The sequence below is a fragment of the Myxine glutinosa genome, chromosome 8 (genome assembly GCF_964187855.1).
Source record: "Myxine glutinosa chromosome 8, kmMyxGlut1.1, whole genome shotgun sequence".
NCBI classification, from domain to species: Eukaryota; Metazoa; Chordata; class Myxini; order Myxiniformes; family Myxinidae; genus Myxine; species Myxine glutinosa.
The window spans coordinates 35,608,906-35,627,821 of NC_136268.1; the positions used below are offsets into that span (position 1 = coordinate 35,608,906).

At 42.3% G+C, this 18,916-nt stretch overlaps 1 protein-coding gene across 1 annotated transcript in view; it reads left to right on the plus strand.

Annotated features, from left to right (window-relative positions):
- The window catches only part of LOC137432052 (uncharacterized), a 61,510-nt gene that overhangs the window by 16,019 nt on the left and 26,575 nt on the right, over positions 1-18,916 (plus strand). The window contains exons 7-8 of the mRNA XM_078783184.1: positions 1,363-1,416; positions 10,708-10,752. Of these exons, the coding sequence (XP_078639310.1) occupies positions 1,363-1,416; positions 10,708-10,752 (99 nt within the window). The remainder of the gene's footprint in view (positions 1-1,362; positions 1,417-10,707; positions 10,753-18,916) is intronic.

Sequence of the window (18,916 nt, forward strand, 5' to 3'; positions counted from 1 at the left end):
AACTCATACAATCTCCTCTAATCTCAAAGGATACAATCACATCTCATTACATATGTAATCTCATTACATCCTATATGATGTCATCAGATGCAATGTCATGTCATCTCATCTCATCACAATTCGTATCATCCCAACTCATTTAATCTCCTCTCATCTCAAACTATGTCATCACATCTCATCTCGTATGTTGTCATCACGTTTTCACTTCACATGTCATGTCATGACATCTCATTTCATCTGATATCACATCACCTCTCATCTCATGCGATATCACATCACATGTCATGTCATCTCATATCATCACATCTCATCGCATCGCACCTCATATGATGTCATCACATCTTATCACACGTCATCTTATCGTATGGCATCACATCCAATGAAACGCGGCCCTTTACGTTCCGGGGTCGATTTGTGAGTTCCTCCCTCCAGCTCAACAAAGCAAGGTTCCCAGGCCAGATACGTTGTGTTTACTGTTTTCTTTTCCTTTTTGGGTTGCTGGTCGTGTTTTCGTCCAATTTTCCATGTGACAAATCGTGCCTTGTTTGAAATTGTCAAATTTGTGTCCGTGATAAAATCTGGCCTCTCCTCGTGTAGGGCTGATCTACTCGGGTTGTTGTTTCTGTCTCCATTTCTGACCTCACATGCTTATCTTTCACTCCTTTTCTCCCAGGTATTGTTACTTCTGATCCCTCAGTTTATCCATCCCATCCACCCCCTGCATCCCCTCTATGCCTCATTCTTACCAGCATCCCTTGTCCATCTCCATCTATTTTGTCCCTCGGAGCTGCTGTTTGTGTTTATATAATTTAAACCAAAAAGTGAAGGGTAAACCTAATCAACCTTCCCTAAGTGACAGTAGTGTTGGCTGACACGTGTTGATTGTTAATCTTGGTATAAATCGCTGTTTTGCACCTATTTATGGAATGGAAAGTTCTGGAACTTAAAGGAGAAACTGTTCCATATTTATGGAACTTAAAGGAGAAATTAAACTCAACACTCAAGAAAAACTGAGAATTATTCAAACCCAATTGAATTTTTCATTTTGAGTTCAACGGGAAAAAACGTATAAATTAATCAGCAAATGCAACAAAAAGGAATTCCCATCATTTCTGTGGAGGCTGTCATGTATTCCCTTTTTTGGGTCCATGATTTGTTGGGAATATAAAGCATGGTCACGTGCATCTTACAGCCAATCAGGGGCCCCATTGCCAAGACATACCTGGCTAAGTGTAAATCTCTTGGAGATTGAATAGGTCGCAATGGGTGCCATTCTCAGGTTAATGTATACATTGTTTTTTCCTGTTAATTATTTTTTCATATCTATCCCAGTTCTGAATCTGATGCCATATTGTTGCTCAGGGTACAGAGGGGAAGTCAGGCCTCGCAGGCCTAGTTGGAGATCGTGGATATCCTGTGAGTTTTAATCTTTGTTTGATATTTTGTTCTTTCTTTTTCACAATATTGCCTCATTCATAAATCTAATTTTGGCTTCTTTCCTAGATTGGTATGGTAAATTGATTCTAAGAAGCTTATTTTAAGTACTCTACCTTTGATATGGATTATAAGCACATGCCGAATCATTTCACTGAAATACGATTTGGTTCAAGAAGTTAAGATCAATAAACAACAACAACAACACCACCAGTTTTATGTGCATTTCCCCATTTTCAGGGGATTGGTCGAATGATGGCATTCCTTGATACGGATCTATCCATTGTATCAGTTTCATGCAAACACAAATATTCCATATCAAAGGGGACCAAAACAACAACAACCACGGTCCCCGAAAAAGGCCAACCCCCGCTTGCAGGGAAAAATGGCCTCTAAAGGTGTTTTTTTTTTGTTTTTTTCTTGACATTTTCAATTCATGTATTTTTAGTACGTCCTTCTTTCCTTCTTCCAGGTGCTTTATTGTTTTCTTTACATCTTCATCTTCTGATCTTCGTTGCACATGACCACACCGACCAAGTCTTCTCTTCCTAAGTTATTCTTCACTGGAATTTTTATTTATTTATCTTTTCCTATTCACTACTTTGTTTCTTTTTCACTTTGAAGATTCAATACCAAGTCACCAGTGTAGAATAACTCGAAGGGGAATCACAACCTTTCATTCTTCACCAATTCTTCCATCACTATTTCAAACAGTAGAAGATTTAAAACTGATCCCTGATGTAATCTTAATCTTACCTTGACTTCAAATATTTCAGTGCATCCCAAGCTGGTCTTTGCCATAGTTCTTGATTGTTTTTTAAAAATACATTCCCATGTCTACTATTACCGTGAAATGGGTTGAATAGGGACAGCAAGGTGAATAGGGACACAAACTGAAAAAAAGTTCGGAAACTTTTTTCACTGAAAATTGCTAACCATACTGATTTGTTGATATTTGGGTTGAAAGTGTTCTCTTGTTTTTTTAAAAAGCAACTTTTAGTCCCTATTAACCCCATATATGGGTTAAATAGGAATAAATAGGATTTTTATGGCTGTCCCTATTCATCCCGTTTTACGGGTGAATAGGGACAGTCACTAATACAAAAAAATAATAATCAAGAAATAGGGACAGTTTGGAGAAACTTTTTATCCCATTTTTCTTTTTCATTGGCACCGTGGTTTATATTATGGGTGCATATTATGTGCATCCATTTGAGCTATCAATTTAGCAATAAGTTGGAAACTCAGGATTGTTTCTTGATTATTATTTTTTTGTATTAGTGACTGTCTCTATTCACCCATTAAACGGGGTGAATAGGGACAGCCATAAAAATCCTATTTATTCCTATTTAACCCATATATGGGGTTAATAGGGACTATAAGTTGCTTTTTTTTAAAACAAGAGAACACTTTCAACCCAAATATCAACAAATCAGCATGGTTATCAATTTTCAGCGAAAAAAGTTTCCGAACTTTTTTTCAGTTTGTGTCCCTATTCACCTTGCTGTCCCTATTCACCCCATTTCATGGTACCATTTCTTCAGGCACGAGTTGCTGTCTGAGAGCCCATTCAACAACTGCTCTTGGTACTGAATCATATGATTTGTTTACGTTAATGAAAACGTCATTTAGTTTCCTTTTCCTTACCATATACTTATCTTGACTGGTGTTGGCTTAGCGGTTAGGGTGCCGGCTTGGGATCCTAGGATCCTGGATTCGTAATCCCGGTCGATCGCTGAATTAACGACAGAGGGTTGACTCAGCCTGTCTTCCTCCTGAGGTCGGCAAATTGAGTACCAGTTCACTGGTAATTCCCTGTGTGTCGCAAGAGGCGACTAACAGGGTTGGCGGCAGGAAGTGCATCCGGCCGTAAAACAGTGATTCAACAAGGGGACCATTGTGCCCAAAAAAGCCCAACCCCCGCTTTGCGGGAAAAAGGGCCTCTAAAGGTGGCTCTCTCATACTTCTCTTGACGATGCCTCCAAATAAAAAAATTGTTTATTTTGTTTGCTCTTCCTGACTTAAAACCAAACTGGTTGTTGTCGATATTTCAAACCTTTTTGCTCTTTTATCAACTACCTTTTCAAAAACCATAATGATGGGCTGTCAGTCTCCTTTCATCTTCAACAAGGGCACACTTGTGCTATTGGCCAATCTTCAACAATCACTCCTTCTTCCCAGCGACCTTTCTATTCCACAAAACTTCCTCATCCATTTGATTCCTACATCTCCAACCAACTCCATCATTTAGATTATGAATCCAATTGGACCTGCTGTCTTTCGTTTATTTAATCTTTTAATAGTTAATTCAACTTCCTCTTCACATGCCTCTTCTTCTGCACCTTCAACTTTATTACAATCCACGTCATTCTCCCATTCATTTTCTGCATTCCAGAGCCTTTCAAAGTAACTTTTCCATTCCCTATCGATATCATCTTTTTTCACCAGATCTCCATTTTTGTTTTTCAAACAATTAACTTCTATCACATATCTTCCATCATTTACCATGTTTCAGACTTTTTTCGAAAAATGTATTCTTGCTTTCTGATGTGCTTGATCTTTTTCCCCATTGTTCCTACGCTGTGTTCTTTCCTATCACTATTTCCTTCTTCAAACGTTTATAATCTTCTTTATCTTGAGGATCTTTATTCTTTTGCCACTTTAAAAAAAACTTCTTTCTTTGGTTGGAGCACTTCTTGAACTCTAATATTCCACCACCATGTTTCTCATTTCTTTGGAAGCCCACTTGTGGTTGGTTTTTCCACAAACATTTCTTCCTGTCTTCATCCAAGCATTTTTCATTTTGAGTCCACATCCCATCTACATCTTTAGAAGTTATAAACTTCATCTTATTTTTCTGTTCGTCTTGAAATTTTTCACTTCTTTTTGCATCGTTAAGCTTCCAAACTTTTGCACACATAATTTGTTTGAGGCCCTTGTTTTTCTTTTCATTTGTGATATGAAAATCTCCAACTACCATCGATGCAGAGTCAAACATTTTTTTACTGACTATTACTTTCACATTGCTTATACCTTTCTGTTAAAAATCCTTCGCACAAATAGATATAATCAATCTGACTCTTTGCAACTACACTTGTAAAAGTTATGAGTTTTTATTTTATTTTCTTGAAGTGGATATTAAGGACACATTTTGTCACTTCCACCATTTCTAATATTGGTTCTCGTGCCTCATTCCTTTCACCATCAGTTAACTCCTCTAAATTAGTTTGGTTTCTTGCCGACATCTAACTTTCAATCTCTAACTATGATATACCTGGTGTTGGCCTATTGGTTAGGTTGGTGGGCTTGGGATCCTAAGGTCCTAAGTTCTGAATCCTGTTCAGCTGTTGAATTAATACCAGGTGGGGTTGACTCAGCCTGTGCTCATCCTTTCCGAGGTTGGCGTAAATGAGTACCAGTGTACTAGGTCCTCACTCAAGGAGGTTGGTGGCAGGATTTGCAATCCGACACCTCATTCCATAGCACACACAGTGGTGTGTGTTGGGATGGTGCTGAGGAGTCGTCCGAGGACGCAGCGATGTGCTGATCCAGCTGTACGCTCCCACATATATATACAGTCACGTGAAAAAGAAAGTACACCCCATGTAAAGTTTTGACTTTTTCAACATATTTCAACATACAGCTATTTGATCTTCATTTCAACAATATTGATAGATAAAGGTGATATAATATAACAAATATCATGAAACATTTACATTTTGTAGTCCATTGTATAATTTAAATAAACATAAATGCAAATTTCGCATGTGGACAAAGTAAGTACACCCTTGGCTCTAATAGGTGGTATTGCCCCCTTTAGCATGGACGACTCTCACCCGGTAAATGCCCGAACGGGTTCGTGTTTCAGCAATTCTTCGGAGCTTTGTTTCCCAGATTCAATCCATCGTTATGTCAGGACCACTTCCCGCATGAGTGGCTACCCCAGTTTCAACAGCCGCCAAGCTCCTGAAAGTACTCTTTGGGAAGCCAAGCTAAGTGCCGGCTGAAGGGGTTTATTTTCATTTTATCTTTCCCTTGACACCACCCCCCACCCCCCCCCCACCCCCCACTCCCCAGAATTTCCATGTTTTAAACGTTTCCCGGTGTGTACCCTGGATAAGAATAGGTACACCGTATCCCTGCGTGTCGTAAGAGACGACTAAGAGGGTTGGCGTCAGGAAGGGCATCCGGCCATAAAAACATTGCCTCAAAAAAAAAGGGAACCATGACAATTACAACTACATATGGGCAGGGTACAGCCCGAAGTGGAGATCGGTTTCTGAGGTTTGGGACATGGAATGTAGGGACAATGACAGGGAGATCAGGAGAAGTGGTGGAAGTATTGGTCAGAAGAAGAGTGGACATATGTTGTGTGCAAGAGACGAGATGGAAGGGAAGTGGTGTGAGAATGGTGAAGGGTAGGCAGGGACAGAAATACAAGTTTGTGTGGCAAGGCTGCCCGGAGGGCGTGAATGGTGTTGGTGTCCTGTTTTCTGAGGAGTTTGTAGACAGTGTGGTGAGTGTGACTAGAGTGAGTGATAGGTTGATGATGGTGAAAATGATGATTGGAAAGCTCTTGGTGAACGTCATCTCGGGATATGCTCCGCAGGTTGGTCGAAGCGATGAAGAAAAGGACACGTTCTGGTGTGCGATAGAGAAGCTGATGGAAAACGTGAAAGATGAGGAAGTTGTTGTGGTAGGAGGAGACCTAAATGGACATGTGGGAAGGAGTATGGATGGTTTTGACGGAGTTCATGGGGGTTACGGATATGGTGTGAGAAATGGAGAAGGTGAAAGGATTTTGGAGTTTGCTGATGGAGCTGATTTGTTGATTTGTAAAACTCAGTTCCAGAAAGAGGATAATAAGCTTGTTACATACACGTCAGGTGGGTCGACGACAACCGTTGACTACCTGATGTTGCGTAGGCGAGATAGGGGGCACCTCCAGGACACAAAGGTGATCCCGGGGGAGGAGGCTGTTTCACAGCACCACTTGGTTGTCTGCGACGTAAGAGTGAAAGGTGCGAGGAGAGCTCGGCGGGTGAAGTACCAACCGAGAATGAAGGTGTGGAGGTTGAAAGAGGTGACAGTAAGGGAGGCATTAAAAGAGAGGCTGAGTAGGGTCGAGGATGATGTGGTTGAGCTTGAAAGTGGTTGGATGTCAATGAAAGCTCGTCTGTTGGGAGCCGTTGGTGAGGTATGTGGATGGACAAAAGGACCACCGAGGCACTCGGAAACATGGTGGTGGGATGATGAAGTTGGAAAGAGGATTGACGTGAAGAGGAAGAAGTTCAAGGAGTGGCAGAAGGCGAAGGGTACGGGAGCAGAAACAGCAGAGCATGAAAGTTATAAGGCAGCCAGGAAGGCTGCAAAGAAAGAGGTAGCAAAGGCACAGGAGGCATGTAGGAAAATGTTTGGAGAACGCTTGGATTCGGAAGAGGGTCAGAAAGCAGTATTCAGGATTGCAAAGCAGATAGCGAAAGAGAGGTGTGATGTGATGGGGGTGAGTTGCTTGAAGGATGAAGTGGGACAAATCGTTGTCGACCCAGATGGAATTAAAGGAAGATGGAAAAGATATATGGAAATGCTGTTGAATACAGAGAATGAATGGGATGGCAACATAGAGAGTAACCCTGTTTTAGGACCGGCAGAGAAGATAACTGAGAAGGAAGTTGAGGAAGCGATAAAAGCAATGAAGGGTAGAAAAGCGGGAGGGCCGACGGGAGTTGTGGGAGATATGTTGAAGGCAGCGGGAAGTTGGGGTGTGAAGAGAATGACAGAGATCTGTAATCTGGTGGTGAAAGAAGGCCGCATTCCAGTGGATTGGGAACTGAGTACCCTCGTCCCTCTATACAAGGGGAAAGGTGACCCTCTGGAGTGTGGCTCGTACCGAGCGATAAAGTTATTGGAGCATGGAATGAAGGTATTGGAAAGGGTGTTGGAGAGGAGGATAAGGAAGAAAGTGAAGATCGACGAAATGCAGTTTGGATTCATGCCAGGAAGAGGAACGACAGACGCGCTTTTCATTGTGAGGCAGTTGCAGGAGAAGTACATGGAGAAGAGGAAGAAGTTGTTTCTTGGGTTTGTTGATCTGGAGAAAGCATTCAATAGGGTACCACGCAAAGTATTGACATGGGCATTGAGGAAGTTAGGAGTGGAGGAATGGTTGATCAGAGTAGTGATGGCAATGTACAAAAGAGCGCGCACAGCTGTAAGGACGAAGGACGGGAACAGTGGTGAGTTTGAGGTGAAGGTGGGAGTGCATCAGGGGTCGGTACTAAGTCCATTACTATTTGTAGCTGTGATGGAGGTGCTGGCTCAGAACGTAAAGGAGGGTTTACCATGGGAGTTGTTGTATGCAGATGATCTGGTGTTGATTGCGGAAAGTATGGATGGACTGAAGGAAAAGATGACCACGTGGAAGGAATGTATGGAGACAAAAGGTCTGAAGGTGAATATCGGAAAGACGAAGGTGATGGCAAGTGGTAAAGCATGTGGTGAGGTGGAAAGAACTGGGAAGTGGCCCTGTGCTGTGTGTAGGAAGGGTGTCGGAGTGAACTCCATTCAATGTACAATGTGCGCTGAGTGGGTTCATCAAAAATGTAGTGGTCTGAGAGGGTCATTAACCAGTGTGGCAGCTACATTCAAATGTAAGGTGTGCACAGAGGGAGCTGCAGATGGAGGAAATGTTGAGTTGGATCTTGGAGATGGCGTGAAGCTGGAAGGTGTGAAAACATTTTGCTACCTCGGAGACATGCTGAATGGAGAAGGTGGATCAGACTCGGCAACGGTTGCTCGAGTGAGATGTGCATGGAAGAAGTTTCGGGAACTGGGGGGCGTGCTGATGATGAGGGGAGTGTCGTTGAAGCTGAAGGGAAAGGTGTATGCTGCATGTGTGAGAAGTGTTATGATTTATGGGAGCGAGACATGGGTAATAAACATAGAGCAGCAACGAAGGTTGGAAAGGGTGGAAATGCGAATGGTTCGGTGGATGTGTGGAGTATCGTTGAGAGAGAGGAAGACAAATGATGAATTGCGAAAGATGATGGGAATAGAGCCTGTGATTGATGCTGTGAAGAGGAACAGGTTGAGATGGTTTGGTCATGTGTTGAGGAAGGATGAAAGTGACTGGTTGAGAAGAGTGATGGAAATGAATGTAGAAGGAAGCAGAGGACGGGGAAGACCGAAAAAGACTTGGCTAAAGATGGTGGAAGAAGAAATGCGGGCAAGGGGGTTAACAAGGAGAGATGCAGAAAATAGGGCAAAATGGAGAAGATTGTCATGGGGACCGCAAGGCTAACCCCCGCTCTAGCAGGGAAAATGGCCTTTAAAATGCATGTTGTTGTTGTTGTTGTTGCCCCCTTTAGCAGAAACAACCTCAAGTAGGCGTTTCTTATAACTGTCTACCTGTCTCTGACTTCGACTGGGAGAAATTTTTGCCCACTCCTCCATGCAGAATTCTTTCAGCTGTGCGATGTTTGAGGGGTTTCTTGCATGCACAGCTCGTTTCAAATCCCCCCACAACATCTCGATGGGATTTAGATCCGGGCTTTGACTTGGCCATTCCAGAACCCTCCATTTCTTTCTTTTCAGCCATTCCTTGGTGGATTTACTGGTATGTTTAGGGTCATTGTCATGTTGCAAGGTCCACCTTCGGTTGAGCTTCAACTTTCCGACAGATGGCCTCACATTATCCTCAAGCACCCTCTGGTACAATGAAGAATTCATAGTGGATTCCATGATTGTGAGCTGCCCAGGCCCTGATGCAGCAAAGCTGCCCCAAACCATAGTATTTCCTCCATCATGCTTTACAGTTGGTATCAGGTTCTTGTGGTCAAATGCTGTCTTTGGTTTTCGCCAAACATGTCTTCTGGTACTGTGGCCAAATAGCTCTACCTTTGACTCATCTGTCCAGAGCACATTGTTCCAGAAGTGCTGGTCTTTGCCTAGGTGTTCATTGGCAAACTTCAGTCTTGCCCTGATGTTCTTTCTGGACAGCAAAGGTTTCCTCCTGGCACACCTGCCATGCAAATCAAATTTGTGCAGCCTCTTTCTCATGGTAGACTCGTGCACTTTGACATCAACAGTGGCAAGTGCTACCTGTAGGTCCCGTGATGACATTCTGGGGGTTCTTAGAGACTTATTTCAGCATCTTGCGGTCTGCTCTCGGGCTGAACTTGCTGGGGCGGCCTGGCCTGAACAAGTTGGCTGTTGCTTGGAATCTTCTCCACTTGTAGATGATCTTCTGGACAGTCGAATGATTGATTTCAAATTGTTTGGAGATCTTTTTAAATCCCTTCCAAGACTCGTAGGCATCTATAACCTTCTTTCTGAAGGCCTCAGAGAGCTATTTTGATCTAGGCATGGTGACGCCACACACTTCAACAACAAAGAGCAAACCAAACTAAATGTCTGAGGTTTAAATAAGACTGGTTCCTCCAAGATCCTCTCTAACGATGTTCTAATCATTTGCACCTGAGCTGGTGCACCTGATTCTAATTTTAGGTATTTGAAGTAGTGATAAATGTAGGGGTGTACTTACTTTTTCCACATGCGAAATTTGCATTTATGTTTATTGAAATTATACAATGGACTACAAAATGTAAATGTTTCATGATATTTGTTATATTATATCACCTTTATCTATCAATATTGTTGAAATGAAGATCAAATTGCTGTACGTTGAAGTATGTTGAAAATGTCAAAACTTTACATGGGGTGTGCTTACTTTTTCACGTGACTGTATATATACACATGTATAATCGTTTAAAAGATTAATAGACATTTATTATCTCCAATATTCTATAATCTTCAGATTTAGCTCCCTGATATAATTTACTTCTAAATGATGCATCATTTGAAGCTTCTACATAGATAATGACATAGATAATGTGATAATGATAATGACATAGATAATGAATGAAGCTTCTACATTGATAGATAATGAATGAAATGACAAAAGGGAGGAAAATGGGAGGAGAATTGTGAAAGAGGTTTAGAGGATCTACAGGCAAGTAAGGGAAAGACGAATAAAAGGAATGTAGGATTATGGGGATTACAGGGAGAAAATATATATATATATATATATATATATATGTATATATATATATATATATATGGCTGCTTATTTGTCTTCATCTCGACACAACTCCTGGAAAGTTATACTGTACTTTGTTTGGTGCAGTTACTGGCTGATAAATGGATGCATGGTGATTGTGGTACTTACCACTTAGTGTCTTTCACTTACATTGCATTTTCATTCTTCTTTTATAGGGATTTCCTGGTCCACCGGGGATACAGGGAGGAAAAGGTGAAAAGGTGAAATGTTCATCAGATTTACAATATTAAGATTAATGTCTATGCTTTGCTATATGTGGTTATTATTATTGTTATTATCATCCCAAATTCAACTCGATTTATAATCGTAAATTAAACTCGAAAATGAACTAGATGGTATTCATGGAATACTTACCCTGCGCAGTCAACTTGGTGCGAGCCAACTCTTCTCTTTTTGAACATTTTAAAAATCCAATATGGCTGCCAGACCATGTGAGCGATGACATCATAAATTTATATTCTCCAATACAATTGTTTCATAGATCACGCTCAATAAATTTCAAACTCATCAGACTAAGCATTGTCCCTGTCGAATTATGACGTCATAATTATGGCACCAATGACGTCATCGTTAACAGCACCTATTCCCCATATGGAGTTATTTACAATGAGCCACGTTTCAATTTTTTCCATGGAGTGGTTTTGGAGATGTACAGGTGCAACGGTTTTTGGTTTTTCCAAGATGGCGCTTGTACCACATGACCTATGACATCATGATTATCATTAAAATATTCTAAAGGAGGAGGCGCTCCTCTGGTGACAATTTTGTGTCCATCAGATCAACAGTTGCTGAGAAAAAAAATCATAATGATCGGATAAGTGTTGTATTTGTCGAATTATGACGTTATAATGAAGGCAGTGATGACATCATCATTAACATATCTTATTCCCCACGGGGAGTACTTGACAATGAGCCATGTTTCAATTTTTTCCATGGAGCGGTTTCCGAGATTTAGAGGTGCACCTTTTTTTTTTTTCCAAGATGGTGCCTGAACCACGTGACCCATGACGTCATAATTATCATAAAAAAGTATACAGAAGGAGACGCTCATATTCTGAAAATTTCGTGTCCGTCGGACTATCAGTTGCAGAGGAATTTTTTTTCCATACTGTTCAGGTCAAGTGTTGTACTTGTCAAAATATGATGTCATAACGAAGGCACTGATGACATCATCATTAACATATCTTATTCCCCATGGGGAGTACTTGACAATGAGCAATGTTTAAATTTTTTCCATTGATTGGTTTGTGAGATATATAGGTGTAACCTTTTTCCAAGATGGCGTCCGTACCACGTGACCTATGACGTCATAATTATGATTTAAAAAATTATACAGGTGGAAGCACTCCTATGGTAAAATTTCGTGCCAATCTGACAAACGGTTGCCTGCCGAGAAAATCGATTTTAAAAATGCAGACACGTACGTACGCACGCACGTTCGCCACACGTAAGCACGTATGCAACTGAATGCTTAACCCTGCTTTTCACTTTGCGAGCGCAGGGTAATGAGTTAAAATATCGTGCTCACAAAAAAACCGAGGTAGTTAAGGTCTGAAATCATGCCTGATGCACGTGGATGACGATGTGACGTGTGTGGTGTTAATGTCACGAATGCATCAACTGGGGACATTACAACTCAAGATGCAGTCTCGAAGTGCTCAATTCCAAGGGAAAACCAAGTGGATGGAAATTGGGTGTGCAGCTTTCTGTAAGGAAAAACGAGCTTGTGGTTCTTCACTTATTGCAATGTACATAAACCTATGGAAGCCAAGATATAAATGAGTGGTGATGCTGAAAAATAGCTTCCAAAAATACCTAAAGGTCCAAAAACAAAATCCAAAATAAATAAATCTTCTTCTCCATCCAAATATTTTCTTCCAAAAAAAGGTGCTTCCGAAAATACTTTAAAACACGTTTAAATGAGTGCTTTGGGAGACTACGCGCATCCATTTTCTTTCGAAGACCCATCCAACGTGACCGACGTTATAGTCTGGAGAACATTCCGTTTCAACTAGTGCAGGAAACGCCTTTTTAAATTTCTCAAAATACAATTATTGTTTGATGGCGTCCTGTTTGAAATGTAGTAGCATCCTGTTTGACTTTATTTTCCATATAATAAAGCTGCCCATTGATGTAGGATTTTAGTGAAAGATCATCAACAGACAGGGAAGATGCCATGCACATATCACGTACATGGTGCGCACATGAAATAGCCGGATTTTTACTGTGACCACTATGTTGAGCTCTCTTTGCCAAAGCTTCATCAGAATTGCCTGGATGCCGCTTCCTTTTATGTCCCAATGGTGAGAGCACCACATGCTCTTCAATATTGTCAAAACTGTACATTATTTCGAGAGAAATTTGCTTATTTGGTCAGAACATGGGCACTGACGTATTGCATCACATGACTATGATGATGTGCACTGATTCGTTAAATGGACATATTGTTACGTGCTCCTCCCCGACCCCCTGGTCACGGTGTACCTCCGAGCCCCGAGAGGAGTCACGGCAGAAAAATGTGTTATTCTGTATGTCAAAGATCAATGGAGAAGCCACCCCAATTGTTACTCACAAACAAATATTGTATTAAGATCACACAAGAATAACAGTACAACAATAATAGTATTCAAAAGTACAATCAATATCTCCTATGATGGTACCATCAGTTTTGTAATATATAACGCACTGTGCTCCAAGTGAGTGAAACAAGAACATCCCCAATGTCTCTTATTCCCGGCTTCAAGACAAAGTTGTTTCGCTCCAGCGATCGCCAGAACGATGTCCAATCGGGACCAGAATCCCGTTCGGATGGCAAGAACAGTCCCGCTGCCAAAGCGGGGCAAAGGTGCCCTCAAGGCGTCTGGGAAATCCAAAGGCGCCCTCCAGGCGACTGAGAGATCACACCCTCGGGTATGGACGTTCCACAGCTCACAGTCGGTGACACGCAGGCTTTCCACTCAAAAGCCACGTCACACACACACACCCCAGATCGACGTCTGAAGGCGGTGAAAATGGTCGAAACGAGACGAAACCGTGAGCGAAGCGCAAGTCCTGCGCGAGTCAAAATGGCCGACGGCCCGGTCTCGTGGCGCAACGGCACAACGATGATTCTCTCCTGAATCGATCGCAAAACCTGACACGCAGGTTAATCTGTCACAGCGATAACCACTCTGTCGCAGGAATCCCTTTCCTGGAAAACCCAAAAGTTCATTCGTGACTCTTGCTCGCCAACGTTCGCTCCATACCGCAAGTAGCTCGGCTCCTTCTTGTCTGACTCACTCGCTCCGCCTTCTTTTCTCCCTCTTTTTCCTCTTCGTCGTTCGGTTCCCGATCAGGTTTCCTGTTTCTTTTAACATTAACTTTTTTACCTTTTGAAAACAGTTCATGAACAATAAACCTTTTGAAAACAATAGTAGTACCTGGAATCAGAAATATTTACAGTGGATGAAAACCACCACAACGGAAGTGACGAATCCGTAACAATATCGAGTTTTGTTAAAAAGCGCGCACGGTGCTTATCCGTTTCTGAAATGAAGTGTTGAATAGCAGTACATAATTATATAGGTTATATTGAGTTTTGCAGAACAACAATTTGGTAATTGCAAAGACGGCACTGTGAGCTGCATCATGGCATGCTTAGTTCAGTTTTGACAGGAATGGCGTTTATCGGCTTTTGCAAATGAACTCTTCGTATGTACATCTAAAAATCATAGAAAAAAAATAGGGCCGGGCTGATCCCAAATTTTGCATAGGTGTTGGTAGTACCCAAGGTTCGGTCATGGGTGAAAACTCACCCTCCTCCTCTCCCCCCGACGAGGAGGAGAGGGAAAGGCCACTTACGATTTTTTGCCTGCACACATGCTACAGTGCAAGTGGTTTACTGACCCCTGCTGCAGACACAGGGGATTATTACTCCAACATATGTACATCATCATACTAAAATACGCAATTTGGCGTCTGTCTGTCTGTCTGATTTTTTGACCGCGATACATTCTGTCGTTAATTATCCAATCTCAACCAAACTTGAGAGAATGACTAAGGGTTAAATAATGAAGGTTGTAGCGCATTCATTTCCCCCCACCCCAAGACGTTTTTCTCCCCCAAGCGGGTTTTCCCTGCCATTGCCGTCAATGGGGTGCATGTTGAGGTGTATATCCATGTTAAGTTAGCTTTATCGTGGCGTTTATTCAAGGCTGCTTCTAATAACAAAACTAACGATAATAGCATAATATTAATGTTATTACAAAACAATATTAACACCAACTAGAACGCCACTCAGTAGAGCGCATACTCCCGCCATGGCTTTAGTTGGAATAATACGTTTTGTTTAACATTGTGGACATCATTTAACATCATTATCATCATCATCATTTAACATTGTGTTTTAACATTGTGATAACTTGTGGACATCTCTGACCATTCTCAGAGAGCCTCCTCAGCGTCGACGAGTCTGGCATTTCACTCAGGCCAACTGGCACGGTCTTCAAGCAGCCATCAATCATCTGGACTGGTCTCCCATCTCTACCGCCTCTGACATCAACTCATCCTGGGAATTCTTCCAAAGTAAATTGCTCTCTCTCATGCACAGATTTATCCCATCTCGTCTTCAGTTGTCATACCCTTCCTCCCGTCCATGGTACACGGAATCTTGTGGTGAGGCTGTTGCCCAGAAACAACTTGCTTTCGTCTCCTGGAAAGCAAATCCAATGGAAGGAAATCTCATTTCCTTTAACAAAGCCCGAAACAAGTGTGTGTCCACCCTCAGGAGAGCCAGGAAACAATATCTCACCGTTCTCAAGATCGAACTCTCTTACTGTCTCCCTCTTCCAAATCCTGGTGGCATCTGGTCAAATCTGTTTCTGGTGTTTGTTCCCCCTCCATCCCCTCCCTCACCTCAAACGGCTACACGGCTGAGTCCGCACATGAAAAAGCTGAATGCCTCAACTCTGTGTTTGCCTCTAAATCTTGTGTCCCAACCCCATCCCTCTCTGTACCCACCGTACCCAGTCGTACCCAGCTGCTCCCCGACTCTGTGTGCTTTCCTCCTGACAAGGTGGAAAAGTTTTCTGTCAACCCTCGACTCTGATTCTGCAACTGGTCCTGACGGCATCAGCCCACGGGTTCTAAAATCATGTTATTCCGCTCTTTCACTCCCTCTTTCTGTTCTCTTCACCCTCTGTTTTGCTCAAGGTCATCTGCCATCTGCTTGGAAATCAGCCAACATCACCGCTATGCACAAAAAAGGTGCAAAAACAGATCCTAGCAACTACAGACCAATCAGCCGTCTCCCAATTATCAGCAAAGTCATGGAATCCATCATTGCTTCAGATATGAAATCTTTCCTCTTCTCCAATGGCTTGATCTCTGACCATCAATTTGGTTTCAGACCTGGTCACTCTACTCTGGACATGCTGCTTCTGCTTTCTCAACAATGGATGGAGGTCCTCAACGCCAAACAGGAAATTAGAGCTGTCTCCCTTGACATTTCACGTGCCTTCGATACGGTCTGGCACCCCGCTCTGCTCACCAAACTCTCCTCCTTTGGTATCCATGGAAATCTCCACGCATGGCTGGCGGACTTCCTCTCTGGTCATAGTCAACGGGTGGCCCTGAATGGGTTTCTCTCATCTCCTCTTCCTGTTCAGGCTGGAGTTCCCCAAGGCAGTGTTCTTGGCCCTGTGCTTTTTCTGGTCTTCATCAATGATCTCTCTGACTCTCTTGAAAATCCCCTCTATCTCTTTGCTGATGACTCTACTCTCTGTCGCTCCATTCCTCATCCCTCAGATCGGAAGTCTGCAGCCTCCTCACTCTCTGCAGACCTTGACAAAATCACAGACTGGGCAAACAAATGGAACATGTCTTTCAATCCTGACAAATCTCACACTCTTACGATGTCTCTCCGAAAAGACCGACTGGACAACCCTCCCATCCACTTTCTGAATAATCCTCTCCAAAAAGTTCTGTCACTCAATCTTTTGGGTCTCACTATCTGCCATGATCTTTCCTGGGAAACCCACATTTCAAATCTGGCCTCCAAAGCCAGTCGCCGACTGGGCATCCTCCGTCGTGCGAAGTCCTTCCTTGGTACACCTGAGCTCCTCACCACCTACAAGGCTTTCATCCGCAGCTCTATGGAATACTGCTCTCCCCTCTGGTCTGGTGCTCCTGCCTCCCACCTAGCTCGTCTTCACGCTGTTGAAACCAAAGCGTTCAGAATCTTTGGAATCTCCCGCGATGAAGCAAACTCCAATTGCCTTTTACTCACTCACCGCAGGCAGGTTGGTGGTCTTTCCGTCTGCTGCCGACTCCTCTCTGGCCTTGCCCCCCCCAGCTCTCTCTGGGCTCTGTCCCCCAAATATTCCTACAGGTCGTACAAGATCTGCCTGCAACCCTCTTATGGTTAAACTGCCAAAATCAAGACTCTCTGCTCACCTTCACTCCTTCATTCCTCTTTTCCCCCGCCTCTGGAACAAACTCCCTCAGTCTCTTCAATCCCACTCCACCCTCTAGGTCTTTAAAACAGCTGTTCACCACCATCTCTTATCTTCCCCCATCCAAAACCTTGATCTTTTCTACCCCCGCTAATTTCGGTCCCCTTGTGTTTTATACCTCTCCCCGCCCCCGCCCCCCCCCACCCCTTCCCACGCCTCCTCCCCCCAAGCCCTCTCCCTCCCACACTTCTCCCTGCTCTCAAATGTTGTGTTTGTGTGCTTCCCCTTCTCTCCCCATCTTGTCTTCCGCTCCCTCTTTTTATATATTTTGTTTGTCTGGTTGATTTGTTTGTGAAAGAAATGTTAGCTCTTTCACGAGCCTCGATTCAGTATACAAAAAAAATAAAAAAAAAAAAAAAAAATAATCCCCTCTCCCCAAAACAATAAATGAAAAAGAAGGTAAGCCCTAACTGTCAGAGAATTTATTTTGATATATCTCGGAATTAGAGGAGAAAAACATCATTTAAGAACAAGAATAAAAGCTTTAATGCAGTAAAACAGAAAAAATCTTTCCCAAAAAAATGTTCAAAAAAAATTCCTGGATCGGGAATAATATCCAGAGCTTCACCAAAAACGAATCAATTCTTCCTTATCCCAAGGGCAATCATCCCACCAACTTTCATCCAAATCCGTTCAGAACTTTTCCAGATATCTTGTTCACAAACACACGAACACACGGACATACGAACACACACACACACACACACGGACGGACACGATCGAATGCGTTACTCCCTGGCGGGAGTAATAAACCTGAAAATCACTGAGCCAGAACCAGAATTATTTATTTGGTCTGGGAAGCCATGCGAGGTTTCTTCTTCTTCAGCCTCTTACAACCCTGGGTGAATATGCGATCTTTTTTTAAAAGTTGGAATTTTGCCAAATCTGTTTCATTCGTTTGTTAATATACCTCAGCCATTGACAAATCTGGAACTAAGTCTTTATAAGTTCATCAAATACTGACACCGCGAATGACATTCGCTGAGCTAAATGTTGATATCTCTTCTGAGGTAAAAAAAATAAAAATATAAAACAGTTTTAAAGCATTATACGTATCAAACGATACATTTTATGAACAGGGAAACCTAATACACACTTTGGTGGTTTTAAAATGACAGAATATGTCTTTATTAGAAAGAAAAAAAAAAGAACATTGAAGACGACGCTGCTAAAAAAATACACCGCTCTAACGCATAACCACGAGTTTAAACTACATTTACAACAAATATGAAAACTATTTTCATATCACAATGTTAAATATAGAATATATAGAAGATAATGTTAAAAAAAAATGAGCCCTATCTTCCAATGGTAAAAAAATCCTTCAAAAAATTCCTGGATCGGGAATAATATCCTGAGCTTCACCAAAAACTAATCAATTCTTCCTTATCCCAAGGGCAATCATCCCACCAACGTTCATCCAAATCCGTTCAGAACTTTTCCAGATATCTTGTTCACAAACACACTAACACACACACACACACACACGGACACGAGTGAATGCATTACTCCCTGGCGGGAGTAAACACGAGTGAATGCATTACTCCCTGACGGGAGTAATAATATCCCACCTCTCCAAGGGGTTTTTCCTCCTTGAACAAACGTCCAGTCAACGATTATAAATAGCTTATCATGGCGTTTAGGTGGGAGCAACGGCCTCTACTGGAATTAAAAATATTAGAAACCACAAACACGTATGATTAGCTGTTTAAGCAGTCGCTAATGCTGTTTATAACACTAAATGAAGAAATTTGGAGGAATCCCAACATCTGTGAGGTAAGTTTTACTTGCAGAACTGAGCTACGATCTACGAGCTATGATCTCCGAGCGAAGATCTACGTTCTACTGAGCAAAGAGCGAAGATCTATATGCA